This window comes from Chrysochloris asiatica, unplaced genomic scaffold, assembly GCF_000296735.1.
Source record: "Chrysochloris asiatica unplaced genomic scaffold, ChrAsi1.0 scaffold00236, whole genome shotgun sequence".
Taxonomy (NCBI): domain Eukaryota; kingdom Metazoa; phylum Chordata; class Mammalia; order Afrosoricida; family Chrysochloridae; genus Chrysochloris; species Chrysochloris asiatica.
The window spans coordinates 4,409,120-4,430,231 of NW_006408754.1; the positions used below are offsets into that span (position 1 = coordinate 4,409,120).

Here is a 21,112-nt window from a genome sequence, read left to right on the forward strand (position 1 = left end):
CATGCTAATTTCCCTGTATTATTAAATAATCTTTTTCACAATGTCATTTTAATAGATAGCTGCTGTATGTGATTCTATTAGATGGTTGAATTCCACGGAAAGAACTGATGAGTCATTCAGGTTACACTCTTAAAAAACAGTTTCTCATGAAATCTGTTCATTAGACATTGGAGATGTGTTTCTCTAACAGACTATAAGCGGGAGAAAGTATTTGAAATTTTAATTGTCACCTTTGGTTTTGAAAGAATAATGGCTATCTTTTCTCAGTGACAAGCTCTATAGAGAAGGTGCCTAAGCTTTAATTAATTTGCCACCTGTGGTTTGGCTGCCAAAGCCTAATTCCCTTATTGTCACTTGACTATGACACGTTGTACCAAATGGCCCCCATAGTGTTTTCATTTGCTTCCAAAGAATCTGAAGCCAATGAGACATAGTATGCACCAAAAAGAATGCCAAAAAAAGGAAAATCCCTGAAATTAGTAACCACAAAGGATTGGGGATTCCTTTATTTGAAGGTATAAATTAAACGAAATCTACTGCTATCAAATCAATTCTGACTCACAGCAACCCTAAAGGGCAGAGGAGAACTGCCCCAGGTTATAATCTGTATGGAAGCAGATTGCTGCATCTTTCTCCTGTGCAACAGCTAACTGATGGGTTCTAACTGCCAGCCTTTGGGTTAGCTTAACCATGGCACCACCAGGGTTCCTTATTCCTATGGTGCTATGTGTGCAATGGAGCCTATAAATCTTTATAGGAGCAGAGAGTCTCATCTTTCTGTATAGGCTTTCCGAAGTTGTAAATCTTTAGGGGAGCAGGAAGTCTCATCTTTCTCCAGTGGTGAGGCTGATAGATTCGAACTGCTGATGTTGCAGCAGCCTCCTTATTTGAAGGTAGATTACTGTTGTAGCTAAGTGCTATTGAGTCAGTTCCAACTCACAGCAACCCTGTATAGGGTTTCCAAGGAGCAGGTGGTGAGCTGGAACTGCTGACTTTGCAGTCCAGCACACTAACTCACGAAGCAAGGTACATCTGAACAAAATCTATATTCTATATTGTAATTCAGAATTATCACCACCAATAAAATCAAATATACCCACTCCTCACTTATTCACATGGTTTCAAAGACCAGGTTGTTATGTAAAAGTAGGTGTATGGAAACATGGAGGATGGCCACATTGGATAACAAAATGGATGCTATACTACATCATTGCATAGCGGCCAAATTACATCATTTACATAGCTGCCAACCATGGAGAATCATGGCCCAGCCACACTGACAACCCTAACCAAGAGTAGTCAGCATGTCTCACCTCACACCTGGGTGTATGCTACTGTCAGATGTATGCTGCTAATGCACAGAATAATCAGATAGATTTTGATTATTGTTGTCAATGTAAAATGTTGGATAATGAGAGAGCTGATAAGTGAGGAACAGGTGTGCTTTCAGGCTTATAAAGGTATCCTATATATTTGGCTCAGAGATATTTAAGTAAATTTTAAAAATTTGATTTAGTATCAAGGTTAGAACTAAATAAAATTATTAAATGTCTTTACAAAACTCCAGTAACATAAGTTGGGATGTGAAAATAATCCATATATGATCATCAGAATTGAATATATGATCAATTAGGGTAGGTACACTACATGAACATTTATTTTTATTTCAGATCTGAAGACACATGAGAAACAGGAGGTGTGTGGCACTGTGGGATGAGCAAGGTCGGTTTGAGATACAAGGTCGGTGGTTCAAACTCACCAGCCGCTCTTCAGAAACCCTACACAGGGTTGCTATCAGTTGAAATGATTCTATGCCACTAACAACAAGAAGTTACCTTATGCCTTAGAATAGATATTAATTTTAAGAAAAGTCTATTTTCTTTTAAGTACCATTGAGTTCTGGTATGCCACAGTTCAAACCTACCCAGTCGCTCTTAGCACACAACAAAAACAATAGTGTTTTTGAGCTCTAGAGGCACTGTAGGATAAACACTGGATTGCTAACCACAAGTCAGCAGTTCAAGCCCATTGGCCGCTCCATGACAATACCTTGATAAATACAGTTTCTGCTCCTGTAAGGATTTAGTCTTGGAAATCCAAAAGTAGGGTGGCTATTAGTCAGAATCGACTTGATGACAATGGGTTTTGTTTTGTTTTTTAAAATAGGTTCTTTGACATAACTACACACTAAGTCAGAAAATTTTAAAGTTAAATGAAACCCTATGCAGATCTTTAGGATTTATGGTCTTAAATAATGTTCAGTTTGAATGGAGAATTCAAATGTAAGTATTTATCAAGGTACTTGTCATCCTTCATATGTGATATCAACTGCAGCATACAATCAGAGGAGTTAATGCAGAATGTGTTTGTGCTCACCATGCACCTGAAATATACAAACGGGTTTCAAAAGGTTCACGGAGAAATTCCATTATCTTTTAATTCAATTTTTCTATGAATTTTATGAGGCCCCTTTGTAGTATACACACTCAGTGAATATCTTTTGACTGACTTGACTCTCTAAGCATGCATGTGAATACAAAAACATCTTGGAGACTTGGCGAGGAACTATACAGCAGACTCAATGAAGTAATAGAAAGGCTAAAACAGGAGTACAAGAGTCACTAAGGCTTATGCAATTTATTCACAGGCTATGAACCATGTCCTCCTTCAAAATCTAGTTATTCTTACATTAACACTGTGGGTTTGGTATTTTTATTTAATGGAAACAACACACCAGAAGAATGAGTTACTACTAAGATACCTGATTCTCTAGTCCACAGCAAACTAGAAGCAGTAAATCAGAAGGGACCAAGAGCGAGGACAGAAAAGAAAATGCTTGAAACAGCAAGAATAATACCAGCAGCAGGAAGTAATGGATAGAGAAGAAAGACAAAAACTTTTATAAAGACCAGACACAAATATTTCATAAAGCACAAAAATCCATCTAAACCAACTGCCAGTAGGGCAAATAGCCCTTGAAAGCATTGCCCCAATGTTGCTGTTGTAGTTATTAAGTGTTGTAGAATTGGTTCCTATATAGGGTTTCCAAGGGGTGGCTGGTACGTTTGAACCACCAACTTCGTGATTAGCAGTCCATTGCCTATCCTACAGTGTCACACCAGGACTCCCCACTGGAACATAGTAATTGATATTTATTACTGTGATTCTATGATGACAAGATAAGGTGAGATATATATCTACTGTTGTTATTAAGTACTGTCAAGTAGTTTCCAACTCATAGTGGCCCTGTATAGGGTTTTTGAAACGTTAAGTCTTTGTAGGAGCAGAAAGCCTCATCATTCTCCCATGGAGCGGCTGGAGGGCTAGAACTACCGACTTTGTGACTCACAGTCCAATGTTTATCCTACAGAGTCACCATGCTCCTGTACCTGTTATTAGGAAGACATCAACCTGTGTGATATATGTTAGACATTGCTAGCTGCCAGCAAGTTGACTCTAGCTAAAGGTGACTTCATGTGTGCACAGTAAATTGCATTCTATAGGGTTTTCATGGTTATGACCTTTTGAAATTAGATTGCTAGATCTTTCTACCAAGACACATCTGGGTGGAAAAACTTCCAACCTTTACGTTAGTAACCAGTACTTAACTACATGTGCTATCTGGAACTCTATGTTAGATATATTCCCATTTAAAAATCTCAAATGTAAAAAAGGTTCAGTGACCTGGAAAATGTTCATTTATAGAACTTGTATCTGAATGCTTAATAAATAATCAATGCAAGTGTGTATATGTGTACAAAACTGATATATGCACAAATATATTTGATAGAGAACTATGGGCTTCTTTTCACCTGAAAGGAATGGGGTATATCTATGAAAGGCTCTTATTTCAATAGTGTTGTTGATAATACCATTAAAGACTGTGAAATATTTACAATACTGTGCAGTAATATGTCACTTACAGTTTGTATTTAAGATATTCTACATTACTAGGCAGGGCATGTGTTTATATGAGTAAAACATGCCCATATATGTTTTATATAGATATTCTATTAGGCACGGCATGTTTTATATGGGTAAACACCAATGCTATCAATATCCTTTCCTATGCTAGAGAATTCACCTTACTTTCAAATATAACATATAGGAGAGCAAATTACATTTGTTTTTTCACAGAGTAGAGGGGAAAATATCAAGTAAGCAGAGGTTAATTAAAAGAGGGGAAAAAAACCCAAGATGCTGTTTCTAGAAATAGTCTCTGAAATAATCCATAAAGCCACTAGGTGTTGCTATAAGCCCAAGAAAGAAATGAGCTAACCAGATTTTTTAAAAGTAGTATTATTAACCACATATTCAACTTCCTGTAAACCCATTCTTCCTTTTGATGTAGCTACAATGCTCAATAAGGAAAGAAAGGGAGTAATTGGCACAGTCATAAGTTGCTTAACATCCACAATACAGTCTGTGAAGTAAGATGTTACATAATTTGGATAACTGTGCAAACACAGATAGTCCTTGGATTACAAATAAGCTCTTTTCCTAAGTCTGTCTTTAAGTTGAATTTGTAGGTATTTAGAACCGTTAGGTACAGTTCATCTCTAATGTCAGTTAATTGTTATCTGCACAGTGTATTGTATATAATGTGCTGTTGTTATGTGGCGCCGAATCGGTTCCAACCCAGAGCGACTTTGTAAAGGGTTTCTGAGGAGCAGCTGGTGAGCTTGAATCACTGAGCCTGCATTTCAAACCAACTTTTCAGTCCAACGCATAAAACCACACCGGGATTCCAGTATATTGTGTACCTTCTTATAAATAAAAAACATCAAAGAAACACTTCCAGTTACATGAAAACATCATTAACATAATACAGTAATATTTTGGTGTGCATTACAAAGTAGTACCTGCTTGTTATTATGAACTACTGTATATAGCTGGAATTCTTAATGCAAAAGACTTTATGAGAGTTGAGACCTTAACACATAGATGTGGCTGGACATTGCTCATGATTGTATAATTAGGAATTACTAAAAAGTAGTATTTTTTTTTCTCTAGGAACAATTCAGATAGTGAAAACTATACATAAAAATGTGATCTAGATTACTGATATGAACAAGTACAAACTATGTCAACTGTTGTTGTTGTCAAGTGCTATCGAGTCGGTTCTGATTCATAGTGACCCTGTATACGGTTTCCGAGAAGCGGCTGGTAGGTTTGAACTACCAACCTTATGGTTCAAACTGAATTGTGGTCCACTGTTTTATCCTACAGTGTCACACCAAGACTCAACTGTTAGTCATTTGGAAATATTAAGTATTATCAAGAACCTGCTTTTACTTAGCAAGACATTCCGCAATACATACATTACTGGCATATAATGAAGCAGGGACAACATAGATAGTAAATGCACTAGCTATATCTAAGTCACCACATATTCTTGACCTTGGTGATTCATCTATTTACTGGTTACTCATTTGTTCAACAAATATAAATATTCAGTAAGCATCTGCCATATGCCAGACACAAAGATTGCTGCTTACCTGCTTACATTCCACTCATTACACATGCTGGGGAATAAGGACTAAGGATATGTGTCTGATTCTTAAGCTGCTTGAAAGTCAAGAGCAGGAAACATAAAAATCAGTGCATAATGGAAGTGTATACAAGGCCTATGAATGACAGAGAACCGGCCTTTATTCTGCATGGGGATGGGTGGAAGGAAGGAAGGAAGGGAGGTAATATAACAACAAAAATGTTTCTTAAAGAGAAGTGTGGCTATGAAGTGGCAGAAAGTAAGGTAAACAAGTGTTCTGTGTGTTTGAGAAACAGTGGTGTTCCCAGTGTGGCTGAAGCAGCAGCATGGTAGGGCAGTGGGAGACAAACTGATTGTGAGGAATTTGAATTCCATGTTAAGAAGTTTAAAAATTAGGCTGGAGGCAATGTAGAGCCAGCCCAAGTTTTCAGTCTCAGGAATGGCATGATGAGAGATGAGTAGTTGATAATTCTGAGTGCAAGATGACCTTGGCGAGGAGTGACTGGAGACTGGTGACCAATTAGAAGGTTAAAGAAATGGTCAGCTGCTATGTGGAGTCCCAATTAAATCAGTGATGGTTATTTGCCTGTCCCTCAGTAACTGTCTTCCAAGAGTTATGGTTGAAAAACAAGGGTCAGACAATGGCTATGTTCCTATGACAGGTCAATGATTAACTGATAGCATTCAACAGAAAGAAGGCCGTTTAGTTTGGGAGGTAGTGGGGGCTCTTTTACGGAAGAATGGGAGTACAGGATTCAGTTTCAGATGTTCCAAGTGTAAAGAATCTGTGTGACCCTAAAGGCATATGATTTGATTCTCATCCTCACTGTCAAAATTTCTGACAACTGACGGCTTTTGCCAGTATCATTCTATAATTGAGTACTGAAGTGATCACTTCACATTCAATATGAGATGTTAACAAAGCTCTGAAAATGCCCTTAGCTTGAACACAGGTGAATTAAATTTTAAGCATACAATGGGAGTGGCAGTGCTGGTGGTATGCTTTCAAGTCAGTTCTGACTCATAGTGAGCTGGTATAGTGTTTCTGAGACTGTAAAGCTTTAAGGGAGCAGAAAGCCTCATCTTTCTCCCGTGGAGCACCTAGTGAACTCGAACTGCTAACTTTCTGATTAGCAGCCCAACGCATAATTCACTACGCTACAAGGTCTCCTTAAGAATATGATATCCAGGTTGATTCTTCAAAACTGTTTTTAAGAACTAAAATGAAATCACTATTAATTAAACTTAAATTAAACCCGAGTACAAAGCATTGTACATGACTACCTGACACAAGAACTAGAGGACAGTCTAGAAGAGTGCTGGGCTATCACGGGGAGCATACACCCAAATAAGACAGCCAAGTGTTGTGGCATTGTAGAATAAAGCACTGAATGGCTAACCACAGGTTGACAGCTGAAACTTACCAGCTGCTACTAGAGAAACTCTATACAGGGTCTCTAAGAGTTGGAACTAACTAGATGGCACTTAACAGTAACAGCAACAAGATGAATATAAATGCAAGTTGAGTCATCTGGCTGAAAGGAGAAATCAGGCCCTAGTTTTACTCAGTGTACCAGGTCTGTTGGAGTACTGAGTCCACTGCATAGTAGTTTTCCTATCATTGAAATCCATGTAGCAGAGTACTAACATTGAAGTCCAGAACCAGATTCCAGGTCAGTCTACAAATAACTGAAGGTGTTGAGGCAAATCACGGCATCTTTGTGCTTCAGTTTCCTCATTTAGTCAAGTAAATAAGAATATTCTTTCCAGAAAATCATGAGAATAGAATACAATAGTACACAGGAACATTTTCTCAGTAGTAACACCACCATCATCCTTGTCTTGCCATCCTCCCGTCTCTATTCCAGCATTCTTGCTGCCCAGTTTCCATACTATCCCTTCCCACCATCTCAGTGGTGACTGAGGAGCTCATCAGTGTCTCAAGCAATACAGCCTGGGACACATCAAAGAATCATGGTTGTCAATGAAATTGCATGAAAGGGTCCTGTTTCTCTGGGCTTCATGCTCCACTGCTGACAGATGGGAACACTGAGCTCTCTAGGTATGTAGGCAATTCTAGCCAAAATGGGCAGTGAGTGAGCAGTGACATAAAAGGGAGAGATCCACCAGGAAAGAGAGAGATAGGCCAAAGAGCCCACTTGCTAGTCAAGGTAGAATTTATATACAACGCATTCCTTATGAAATGTACTTAACAATTATAAAACCAGAGAAGGGTATAAAAGTTTCCATAAGTGTGGGAGAAAGAGTTGTGAGAGGTTGGAATTCAATGGATTTAAGTATTCTGGAATAATCAGATAAAATAATCTAAAAGAGGCACATATCAAACTAATTCAAATATGCCCATGAGTAGGAAAACAATTCTCCAAATTTTACTGATGAAAGCATGGTACAATTTTTACTTTGTTTTATCTAAATCTGTATTTTAATTTTAAAACTGTTTAAAACATGAACATAATCATTCATTCATTCAACAAATATTGGTAAAACCAATTCTTGTCTATCTCACTTGTTTTTCTATCTCATCATTTAATGGAAAATATGTGGGCTTAAATCCTAGTGTTATCATTTCCTAGCTCTGTAACCTTGGAGAAATTATTCAAATTCTCTAAGCCTACAGATCTCATAGGGCTCGTAGGGCTCTTTGTGAAGAGGAAATAAGGTAATCAATCTACTGAACCGGGCTTCCAGAAAGCACTCATGAAATGACCCTGCTGAGCCACCATGATTAGCATGAGGAAAGGTGCAGCACAGAGTATCCGAGAAATGACTACAGTTGGGTGGGGCCAAATCATAAATACCTCTGGTATGCCACACACAGAATGGAGGTATTCCTCCTGGGTTCAAATCCCAGCTCTGTCACTTCTTATCTATCTGTATGATCTTAGCCAGGTTATTTAATCTGTGTTCTGTGTTCTCATACGACCAAGCCAAACCTATTGCCATCAATTCCTATACATGGCTATCCTATGTGTTACAGATTAAAACTGCTCAATAGGTAGCAATCTTTAGGGAACTAGTTCACCAGGCTTTTCTTCTGTGGAGCTTCTGGGATACATTAGCAACGGATCACAAATTGTTCATGTCCTGGCCTAGAAGTTTAATATTTACATATGAGTAATATTTACATAAATAAGTAAGATTTGCCTCATTGGGATGTTATGAGGATTAAGAGAATTAAGAGTTACTTTTGGGCCCTAATCTTAAATGCATCACATAAAAACACAAGCATTACTTTCATATGATGCATTAAAGAATAGGGCCTACATTGGGGGAATTGCTCAATAAATGTTAATTGCTAAAATAATAACTATTCTGTGACCAGTGGAGGACTATTGCATAGGTTTAATTCTATGTTACTGTTCCTAATCCAAAATTGCGTAAACTTTTCTGGAAGTGGCACGACTCACAAAGAGTGTAAAATGAGAAAAAAAAACGAAAAACAATAAAACAAGACTTGTACTATACAGCTTAAAAGAAAGTGAAAACTAAATATCATCAAGTGTTACAACATAGGATACAGACCAGGCCAACACAGGACATAGGATACTGACAGTAAGGGCTATAACAGATTAAGAAGAGGAAAATATAATTTGGCTGAAGAAATTAGGGAGGGCTTCCTGGAGTAGGTAAGACCCTGGTATCACAATGTTATAAAACAAAATTGATTATTTAAAAATTTCTTATTTTTAAATAGCCAGAGATGGACATCAAAGGAAAATCAATGTGATTTCCCTAGAAGCCACAAGTGTGTGTAAAAGATGTGCTCTCTCTAAAAACATGTACCTCAACACAATATTAACTCCTTGAGAGCAGACACTATAGTCTGGTTTGTTCCCCTGAAATACCTAGCTCATAGAAAGCACTCAAGAAACACTTACCATATCACTGAATGTGTCAAAAGGTAACATACAGTTCCTATACAGTTCAATTCTTATATAACACCATGAAAGCCCCTTAAAGGGAAGAATACCATCAACTAGCATTTTGTCTGCTGACTTTGATGCTAACTTAGCTACTCTGCTAAAGTTATACTTTCCCATATTGATTTCTTCCAGGAATTAAAAAGCTGTTTCCTTCTTGAACACCTGCTGATAAAGACAGTAAGTTGTTTTTTTTTTTAAAGGTTTTTATTGTAGATTGAGTGAAAGGTTATAAGGCAGATCATCAGTTTTACATTCAACAAATCACACACCTTGTTTCATTACAATGATTATAATCCCCTCTATGTACCATCAGTTAACAGTATTTCTCTCTAGTCACTTTAGCTCTTTTTTTCCGTATGTGTGTAAACACTCAGGCATATATAATAATTTACACCACCGAAGGGCACATTCTGCAACTCTGCCTCCTGGCCGCCAGCTCTCAGTCCCTCTCTTCCCATGAATCTAGAGCCCTCAGCTGCTTCCTCTCTCCATGTCCCCATCTCTGCCTTCATCTCTGGTATCACTGCTTCTCTGGATAAGGTCTTGCATTCTGCTTGTGCTCTTCTCTCTTGATGGTCCTAGGGTCCTTTGTTTCTGGACTGTAAGATTAACTATTCCCCTGTTTTTGTTTAAAAACTTGACCTTTACAATTGTGACAGTCGCAATTAGTCATGATAATGGTTACTGACTATTGAATCGTAAGAATTTTATCCCCATCTCTTTAACCAGAGTCATCTAAACAAGATAAAAACTATTCAGTTGTGACTCTTTCTTCCCCTACACCCCCCCCCCCCGCCACTATTAAACTAAACTCCCCCTTGAAACCTTGTAAGCCAGTCACTTTGTGCCTTTGTCGCTCCCTCATTTTAGGTAGCCAGTGTCTAAAGTTGCCCATCCCTATCTGCCCTGTGTACAGAAGGGATAGCATTGATACTTGATGTGAAGATTCCTTCCCTCTCTATTGGTATTTAGAGCTACTACTTCCATGAGCATAGGTCAAGTTCATCAAATTGTAGCAACCTACCCTTGATGCCTATATCAAAATTTGTTTTGTTCTTTTTTTATCTTCCTGTAGTCGAGTTCTGATTATCAAGCTATGGAGGCTAGGTCAAATGGGTACTATCTGCAACTTTGGGTGTGTTCTTGTGCACCTCCTCTCACTCCGTATCAGCTGGATGCTTCACTCTCAGCTCTAGTCCTCTGTGGCTATGTCCTTGTCCATGGGCTCAGGTGTCCCCAGGTCTCACCACACTTTGGACCAGCCAGCCCTTCCTCTTTTCTCTCACATCTCCAGGGTGTGAGTCTATGGAACATAGTTGAACTCAGCCCATTTCTTTGTTGCTGCCTTTCCCCCTCTTCCACTCACCAGTACATCAATGTGGTGTCAGCAAGCTTACATGCCTGCTCATGTGTTCTCTTTGAGCTTCAGTCTTAGAGGGGATTGGGGGATTTGTCCTGAAGGGCATGATTGCTTGCCTTGATGGCTTCCCAACGAACAGCTTCCTTATCCGTGTAGTAGCTAGTCATATTGCCATTTTTGTTTTGGGTTTTTCCTGCTGATTTTTCTTTGAACATGTATCTTCTGTCACTCTAGCTGTTCCAGGCTGGTCTGTTTGTCCTTTCTAGTGGATCTTTCAAGTTTTTAGTGGATACTTAGGGTCGCTATGGGTTGGAACCGACTCGATGGCACATAACAACAACAACAACAAAGTGTGTATATCATGTGTTGCTGGTAAAATGCATTACAGCCTGCAGGAGTAATAGCTGATTAATTTAAACTTTCAGGATGAGTACAAAAATGCCTAAAATAACAAGGTAAAATAATACTATGTACCTGTAGGAAAACAATGCTTTTCAGGAATATTAAAAATACTTCACAGGTTTTATTTAATTAATCTTCACCATAATCTTGGGAGTTAGAGGCAAACAGAAATTATTACTTGTTGGAAATGGTTCCAACTTATAGCGACCTTGCACTGGACCACAAGGTCCGTTTGAATTACAAAGTTGGTGGTTCAAACTCACCAGCGGTTCCTTGGAAACCCAATACAGAGTTGCTATGAGTCAGAATCGACTCAATGGCACTTAACAACAACAACAGCAACATATGGTTTCCAAAGAGCAGTTGAAGGGCTTGAACAGCTGATCTTTAGGTAAGCAGTTCAGTGCTTATCCTACAGCGCCACACTGCTCCATTTTACAGTATGGAAGGACACCGTTCCATTTTACTATATGGAAAACAAAGAAGAAAGTGGCTTGATTATAACTTTACTGTCATATATAGCAGTTCCAACAAAAGAACCAGATATCCTTAAAATCACAGGGCCACATTCTATGGAGTTTTACAAGTATTTGAAAGTTTGGCCTTGGTAAGTTGTTCAAATAAATAAATAAATACTGAAGCCTTCAAAGCTTTTCTACACCTAACTTCTCTTTATCTTCCAACATACCCTAAGTCGCCCCTTCTGTTCCCTGCCAAGAGGGTATTCTGGTGCTTATTTAGGTCCAGTACTGAATGTTGTGCTTTCTAAGATGAATTCTAGCTTTTCTATACATGTTGAGTAGTACCAGCCCTTCTTCTATACCCACTTATTATTACTCTCTGCCTTTATTTTAAAAAATGTTTATATATAACAGCATAGAAGATTTTTAGTTCTGAAGATTAGGTCTAGTAATTCTAGAGCAAATATTTATTTTTTATTTATTATATTTTATCTTTCATGGTGGTGGTGTGCTGTAGAGTCAGTTCCGACTTAGTGAGACCCTGTATTGGGTTTTTGAGGCTGTAAATCTTTGTAAGGGCAGAAAGCCTCATCTGGAGCTGTTTGGTGGATACAAACTGCTGACCTTTTAAGTTAGCAACCCAGTGTGTTCCCCACTACACTATCAGGGCTCCTTACATTTTAATATGTAGATAATAATTAAATCCCTCCTATGGAGAAATGAGGGCTTAAAAGTCTTTCAGTTTAAGCCTCTTACCTTTAACTCATCCAGAGTTTGCTGTAAACACTATTATTTTTATTTTTTATACTTTTTTGTTGGTGGTTTAAAATCCGGAGAGGTATGTGCCAGTGTTGTCTCCTTTTGCCATACTTACTCAATCTACATGCTGAGTAAGTAATCCAAGGGATTGGATTATATAAAGGAGAACATGGCATCAGCATTGGAGGACGACTCATTAACAAACTATGATATGCAGATGACATAACCTTCCTGCTGAAAGCAAAGATGCTTTGAAATACTTACAGAAAAAACAAAAAACAAAAAACTACAGCCTTCAGTATGGATTGCACCTTGAGGTTAAGAAAACAACAATCCTCACAATTGGATGAATAAACAACATCATGATAAATGGAAAGAAGTCTGAAGTGGTAAAAGACTTCAATTTGGTTGAATCCATAATTAAAGCTCATTAAAGCAGCAGTCAAGAAATCAAAGGATGTATTGCATTAGGTAAATCTGCTGCAAAAGACCTCTTTCAAAGTCTTTAAGAGCAAAGATGTCAAGGGGGTCTAACCCAAGCCATGGTATTTTTAATCGCTTAATATGCATGTGACATACAAGCTGGACATAGAAGAATCAATGCATTTGCATTAAGGGATTGGCGAAGAATATTGAAAATAGCATGGACTGCCAGAAGAACAAACAAATTTATGTTGGAAGAAATACACTTTAGAAGTGTATAGTGAGGGGGATGAGACTTCGTCTCTCGTATTTTGGACATATTAACAGGAGGGATCAGTCCCTGGAAAGGACACGATGCTTGGAAAAGTGGAGGGTCAGTGAAAAAGAGGAGGACCCCCAAACAAGACAAATGGACACAATGGCAGCAACAATGGGCTCAAACATAACAACCGTGAGACAGTGCAGGACCTGGCAGTATTATGTTCTGTTGTACATGGGGTCGCTGTAAGTGGGAAGTGACTCTATGGCACCTAACAGCAAAATAAGTACCTCTGAGTGATAGGAAGCATCAAGAAAAAGAGTTATGTTCTTAGAAATGGTTCTTGAAGACCTGCCTACATGCTGTCAATGCTTTTCTTAGCAAAATCCCCTCTCCTACATGGTTCACTTCTCCAAATCATTTAGCTTTCTTCATTCTTGACCCTGGAATTTCTCAACATGTTTCCCCTTTATCAGTGTGAAAGAGCCTTCCCTGCATTAAAAAACTGTTTGCATCAAAACTCTGCTGTTACTAAAAGGGAAGAGAAGAACCATGGAAAGAAAAGTGGGGGAGCATCATTTTCTTTAACTAACAATGGATCTACCTGTAAGTTCTATGTACATCTATTTGCTTACATTTGTGACTTTTACACTTAAAAGTTAGTATGAATGCTAAAAATGATGTTGGGTATACATTGCCACAATAATACAACGTAAGGAAAGAAAGCATTCTTGGACATCAAATGAGTCAGACTGTTGAAAGGTCAAGTCTGCATTACTTTTCTACATTCACCTTTTGGAACATGCCACAATTAAAGGTTGTTTGATGGGTCCTTTGGTAACAGCCACATGCTAGAAAGTGAAATGCCTGACAAAGCTGTTGCATTAGGAGGTACAAACATGCTGACTGAGGATGCCAAGACACAAAGGGACACTATTTTTGTTTTTAGCTAAACACTAGTTTAATACAAATGATTAAAAAGTGAGGACTACTGGTACACCAATTTGCATATATTTTTCTGAACTGAATTAAAGAAAATGAAAAGAATTAAAAGCTTAATTGAAATATGTGCTCAACAACTCTGGATCCCAAACGTAAACTACAAACAATAAAAGTCTTTCATGATATAAATAGCATACAAGTATCTCTTGAAACTAATCTGAATGGCCTTCAACTATAATCTAAAATGGCACATTCATAGTTAAAAAGAATAGTAAATAACAACAGATCTTCAATAAAACTGGTTTGCGGACTGTTTATTTTATCATTAATAGTGAATTTAACTGAGGACTGAAAAATTTCCATCTTGCGTACTTAAGTGTGATAAAAAATAGTACAACCTTAACTTGAAAGATTCAATAGGCACCTAAGAGCACAACTGAGTTTACGTGAACAAGGAAAGAACTCAGAAAAGGAGAGTAAGAATGGTTATACAATTCAAAAAACGCCATCACTGGCACTAAATTGCTATGTAGAAACTGTTGAGTTGGTGCTGTATTTTGCTGTGTATATTCTCAACCATCCCAAAAGAGATAAAATTTAAAGAAAACAGTTACAGGACTGCAGATTAATTCATGTGATCTCTGCTCAAAGAGGTTGGAAAATAAAGGAATTCCACAAATGCAGACTATGCATTGTTAACCCACCCTTCAAAACAATATCGAAAAATTTTAGCAAAAGCAGACTAATAACTATCCAAGGGAATCATGAAATCAAGGGTATTAGCATCCTTGTCCCTTTTCATTTCCATTTTAAAGACTAAAACAGTTCTGTAACGCCATGTTTCCTAATTTTTCAAAGCAGAAGTTTGGAATTATGAAGGAACAGAGAGGCAAACAGTTACATGTCTTTTACTCTCACATTGCCACTAGCATGCCTCAATGAGAATGTCACAAAATCACAGAATGTTTTGAATGGATGGAGTAAATAAGAACCCACTTATAGACCCATGACACAGTCATGCAAATGGCAGTATCTGCACACAGCATTTCTTATTCTTAGATTCACAGAACTCCAAACTGGCACTGACTGGTATCTGCATCTTGGAATTCTTTATGCCACTTCTTTTACCCTCACTGCACAATAGGATGCACATGCAGACCTTTATGAGAACAGTTATAAGAAGAGCTTGGTCATGAGCTGAAAACAGTGAATCTGCAGAACTAACAATGTGAAGAGGCTATAAATGCCTGTGTTTTCAACACCCAGAGTGAGTAGAGTGGAGAGGGGATACTGGAATTGCTTACCTCTGGTGTGCTAAGAGCATGTTCTCCAGCTAAAAGCAGCATGCTTAGACCTCCCATTTGAGTAGGATCTAAGTAAGTAAAAAACAAACCATCAATTTACAAGCGTGATGTATAATCCATGCAGAATACAAAAGAACACTCACAAAAACTATCAGAAATCCAACAAAATCACATACAACAATTTATGGAAAACTTTAAAATTCTTCATGTAGTAATAACCTAGAGTATGTATGGATCTTTTAAATGCTATTGTTGTACTTTTAAATGCTGTGCACCATTCCTACATGGTTTATGGCTATACCATCCTGAAAAGGCTGGATCTCATCTGATTTTGGAAGCTAAGCAGGGTTGAACCTGGTTAGTAATTGAATGGGAGACCGCCTGGAAATACCGGGTGCTATAGGCTTTATGGAGTCCTGGAGTGGCTCTGCAGGTTAATGTGCTGTACCGCAAGGTAGATTTGAACTACAAGGTCAGTGGTTCAGGCTCACTAGCTTCTCCTTGGAAATGCTATATGGGTTGCTATGAGTTGGAATCCACTCTAAAACACTTAACAAACAACAATTCCAACATAGTAAATAGTACAACAATACTACTTAAATATTTAAGCAGTACACCTTTCCTACACAGTGGATTCCTGGTGTAGAACTGTAGGATCAGCACTGGACTATGAACCACAATGTCAGAGGTTGAAACCTACCAGCTTGTTCCTCAGAAACCTTAAATAGTGTCGCTATGAGTCAGAACTGACTTGATGGTACTTAACAACAATTCCTACATAACATAAATTACCTCCTAATGCGATGCATCTTACTTTGCTACATGGGGAGTTTAGATAGGACTTGTTAAATAAAATAATGCTTATGCTTGTTTTCCAAAAAGTGTGAGATTGTTATTCTCAAATTGCTATTTCAGTCATGTGAAATCAGAGCTGATAAAAAGAACTAGGCTATATCAGAGCTGATAAGAAGAACTAGAGAACAGACAAATTTTTAAAAATCTTGTAGGATTTGTTAAATACTTTTTCTTTAAAACTTTCATAAAGGCAAATGAATTAATGATACATATTTTTGAAATTTGGAATCTTAGAGGTACTTAGTTCCTTGCTCCAAGTAAAGATTTTTATGATTTAAAATAATCCTTTTCGTGTAAATTTTAATTCTCTCAAGAATCAACAGAAACAGAAAGATGAAGTCAAAGTAGTAAAGTGGGTTATCTGTGACCCCAGGTTATATTAAACAGAAGTATTATAAAAAATAAGAACCCTTTATTTTCTGTGGTTGTCTAAAATGAATTAAATTTTAGAACTGCAGTGAAAAAAAATATATGTGACAATACCTAACTCAGTGCCCAGCCTAAAAGTCCTCAATAAATGAATATATAATTTAAAGAATATCTGTATAATTGAAAATGGTATCAGTCACAATGTTGCCCAAAGACAGTTCTTTTTTGATGTTTTTTTTTTTTTTTCCGGTTAAAGATATGACCTTAAGTAATGTTTTTGTACACAATCTGTCTTGACAACTAAGGAAAGAATTATATCATATATGCAGTCAAATAAATTTTAATAGTAGAAAAAACAGAATCTGAGGAAGTTAAAAAAAAAAACGTTGTTAAAAGAAAAAGTATGTTGTCAAATGATGAGGTGGTGAAAAATAGACCAATGTTGGAAAAGCAGCCACATAGCAAAACATACAGAATCCTCAGGCACCTGATTTGATAAAACAAGACTGTTTGTTTTTGTTAAGATTCCAAACTTAATTAAATGTTAAGTCATTGTTTTAAGAACTCTTATGGCTGTTAACATAGATGCTTCTCTATTTTTATAGATATTTTTAAACCTAATTAAAAATAAAACCAGGAGGAGGAAATGAATGTAGTAGACTATAAAAGTTTAATTTGGTTCTTTAGCAACTAAATACTTTTGCAGCTGTCATCCTAGAGATCAGGAGGATTGGATATTTGCTTTCTAATAAAGATAAAAATGTGTTAATTCACATTACAAAGTAAAATATGAAAAAGCCTACGTGGTCATTTACTTAGGTTATATACCAACGCATTTTTGGAAGAAATTTGCTGTATAGACACTAAACATAGAATAGGGCATTATCATTGTCCTTTATGTTGTTGATAAGTGCCATTGAGTCTGTTCTAACTCACAGTGACCCTTTATAAGATTGTTGAGGAGTGGCTGGTGAGTTTGAACTGCCGGCCTTATGGTTCAGACTGACCTTGCAATTCAGTGCTTATCCTATCCTTATATATAATATATTCCCATATATTGTTATTTAGAAATACCAAAAATCTATTGCTATATTCAGTATGTTTTTCCTATGCTAAGTTATATTCTGCACAGCTTTCCCTCCTATGATATCATGCATTTCCCTGCTATGGGAGTATTTAAAATAGCAAAATATCATGTGACAGGACTACTTCAAAATAAAGCCTTCATTAAACAGTGCCTTCAAGGGGGATCTGCTGGACCCGTTCAGTTCACGGCAGATAGGTCAGCTCAGCAGAGGATGGTGACTTTTTTGGGATTCCAAGGGTAGATTTTCTTGAAGGTCACAGGTGATCAAAGAGACTTATTAGGAGAAAATTTAAAGAATATTGAAAACTGCATTTTTAAGAAAAGGCCAGGAAGGTTGTACCAAGGAAATTTTTTTTTTTTCTATTCTGACAATGACACTTGCTTGTTCTTTGAGGATAACAAAGAGAATTTCATTGGGGAGCCTTACCCACAACCACCTGCCAGCCCTGATTTTGCCCCTTCAGACTTCTTTTTGTTCCTAAACTGTAAAGAACATTTAAAAGGAACATGATTTGTGTCCCTCGAGGATGTCCAACTGCCATTTTGACATGGCATGAATGGAAGAATGCAGAAGTCTTTGGGAAAACGTTCCAGAGGTGGAAGCATTGCATTCAGAAGGCGCCCTAATTAAGACAAGTGTATGACAAAGAGAACTTGTCTGTAGGCATCTACTGATCACCAAGACATGTTTAAAAACATTTTGTTTGCAATAAATCCATGCACGTAGGCACTAGAACCCTAGTAGCAATACTTTTTGACTTATCCTTGTATAATGAGATAAATTTGAAGATGGTTTTCTTCTTTCCTGTACTTTGGTTTTTGTTTTTTAAAGTTTAAAAAACTTTACTTGTTAATATTTATTTGAAATCAATGTCCACTTTTAATTTATAGACAGAAAGCCAATTAATACACTCTCAGAATGAGTACTATAAACAGAAATTTTTCATAATTTGGTGTACTTTTCTATTTGGATATATAAATGATAGTTAAAGGAATCTAGTTAAAGGTCAATCATTCATGTACCTTTTTTAAGTCTGAATAATATTTTATAAACTACTCCAACTGATATAATCTGGAAGTATAGATTGCTCACCAAGACTAACTAGTATTAAGAGGGTTGAAACTAAAGCTGTATCAATTGAAAGCTCAAACAAGGACAGATCTCTTGTGTTTCTTCTGATTTATGCAGCAACATCATTTGAGAGTGTACCTAGAACCATAGTACAGACAACTACATAACAACCACCTGTTATTATGTGAAACTGCATTTCTTATCATTTATATTCTACATTGCTACATACTGTGTAACACAAGCAATCACACACTGAGCTATTAAGTCTCATTAGGTCTACTGGCTAGGGAAAAATAATTGTCATTACAATAAAGTTCAACTTCCTTTTCTGAAATGGTTCAATAGTCTGTTAGGAAGAAAATTTATTTGTAATCATGATATAGGAACCCAATAGCTCAACACCAAGTTCACAGCTTCCACTCTGCCCAATATGCATCCAATTTTATCCTGGCAAATCTCTTTTGATTGTTATATTGCAATAGCACAGTAGGAGCATTTTCAGGATAAATACACTGTTTTTATAAAAAGGTAATACATGTTTTAACATTCTTTATTATGCAAGGAGTATAAAGGCTCCATTATAAATGGTAATATCTGGAACTTTAAATATGCCTGGCATGTACAGAAACGGAGACAGGAAAGTGGATATGAAGGGAATTATGAGACGTGGAATTCCCTTGAAAACATAGCTTTCAGATCCATCCCAGATTTGTGATAAAGATGTTCATATTCAGACTTTTCAATGTTCCAAATATTCAGATGACATTCAAAATCATAGGTTTATAAGTATTATGATAGTGTTAGGTGCTTATTCTACTAGCTTACTAGTATATGTGTATAAACTATTTTGTTTTTGATGATAAAATTCCCTGAGCTCCTGATAGTCTCTATAGATTGACCTCCATATTGCTGACTGCTTTCCTCTATTATCAGGAATTCACATGTATTTATAATGACTCGACTACTTGGCCTATACATCTTTTATTTTATTACATATATGTGTGCACCTACCAATCCATGCTCCATTGCTTCATATTTGATCATACATTTTAGTCCTCTCTCTCTTTCTCTGTGCACGATTTGCTAAAAGTACTGCCTAAATGTACTGCTCTGTCCTTGAAGAAGAGGTAGATATAGTGCCCAGACTCACCAGCCATTCCAAAGTTAAGCTGAGGCATTTCTTCAGTCTTTGCTTTCTTGGGGCTTGGCAAGTCTCTTGAAGAGTCAGGTGGAAAGGCCCAGAGTTTCTTTCGTGGATTGACAGTGGGTGTTGGGGATTTCACAGGCTTGTTTGTTGTAGGACACCATTTGTACCCAGGATTTGCTTTCATAAATGCATCTTTATACTACAAATACAAAAACAGAAAACAGATTTTAAGTAATACACATACTGAAAAGTTCTAATAAACTCTGCCTTTCCCTTCCCCCATTTATATCATGAGTAAGAAAAATGTCATTAATTTCTGTGGCTATCTCAGCACAGGGCTGCAGTCAGGTAATAGATGCAACTATTATCTACTAGTTTTTGTGGGCTGAGGGTACAGAAGCAGTACATTCTGTTTCTTTTAACCCTCAATGCTTTTAGTGTCTAATAAACAGTTTGACAGTTATGGGCAGAGGAAGGGCTTTGAAGAAATCAGAGTTCAAACCTTACCAGTTTCATTTAAGGCTTCGGTTACCAAGGACACAAAATATAACCTTTCTGAATCTCTGGCTCAATTTCCATAAACTAAGAATAATACCACCAGTTGTTGTTGTTGTGAAGTGCTATCGAGTCAGTTCTGCCATAGCGACCCTGTACAGGGTTTCCGAGGAGCAGCTGGTGAGCTTGAACTGCCGACCCTGCAGTTCTGGGTTATTATGAACACTGGTGCCTAGTGCAGCAGCTATTTTAAAGTTCTAGAAAACTCACTGCCATCAAGTCGATTCCAAATCATAGTGACCTTACAGGACAGAGCAGAACTTCTCTCTACTCTTTATGGAAGCAGAATGGCCCATTTTTCTCCTGTGAAGAGGCTGGTGGGTTTGAACAGCCAACCTTTCAGTTAGTAGTTGAGTGCTTTGACCACTATGCTAAAAGGGCTCCTTCTATTTCTAGGTAGGCTTCAGTAAACATTGCTTTTCTTTCCTTACTTTGTTTAGGGCAAAGGTGAGTTGTTATCAGTTAATCACCAGATTCTGCATACTGCTTAATGTAATGGGATAAATATGGTAAAAAAAAAAAACTGTATGCTTTGACATATTAGTATGATAATTACAGTGCAAACTTAATAACTTAAAGGCTCACTTTTGGCATAAAGGCCTGAAAATGGATGAAGAGGACTGGTGCACAATTGTTCAGTTATTTAAACAGGCCCATATCGAAGATGTAGACTCTGATGGCC

At 37.2% G+C, this 21,112-nt stretch overlaps 1 protein-coding gene across 2 annotated transcripts in view; it reads right to left on the minus strand.

Annotated features, from left to right (window-relative positions):
* Positions 1-21,112, minus strand: part of BBX (bobby sox homolog (Drosophila)) — a 351,342-nt gene that overhangs the window by 70,141 nt on the left and 260,089 nt on the right. For both annotated transcript variants that reach the window (XM_006873315.1, XM_006873314.1), the window contains exons 6-7: positions 19,879-20,074; positions 15,346-15,413 (exon numbers count right to left, since the gene is read on the minus strand). In XM_006873315.1, the coding sequence (XP_006873377.1) occupies positions 15,346-15,413; positions 19,879-20,074 (264 nt within the window). The remainder of the gene's footprint in view (positions 1-15,345; positions 15,414-19,878; positions 20,075-21,112) is intronic.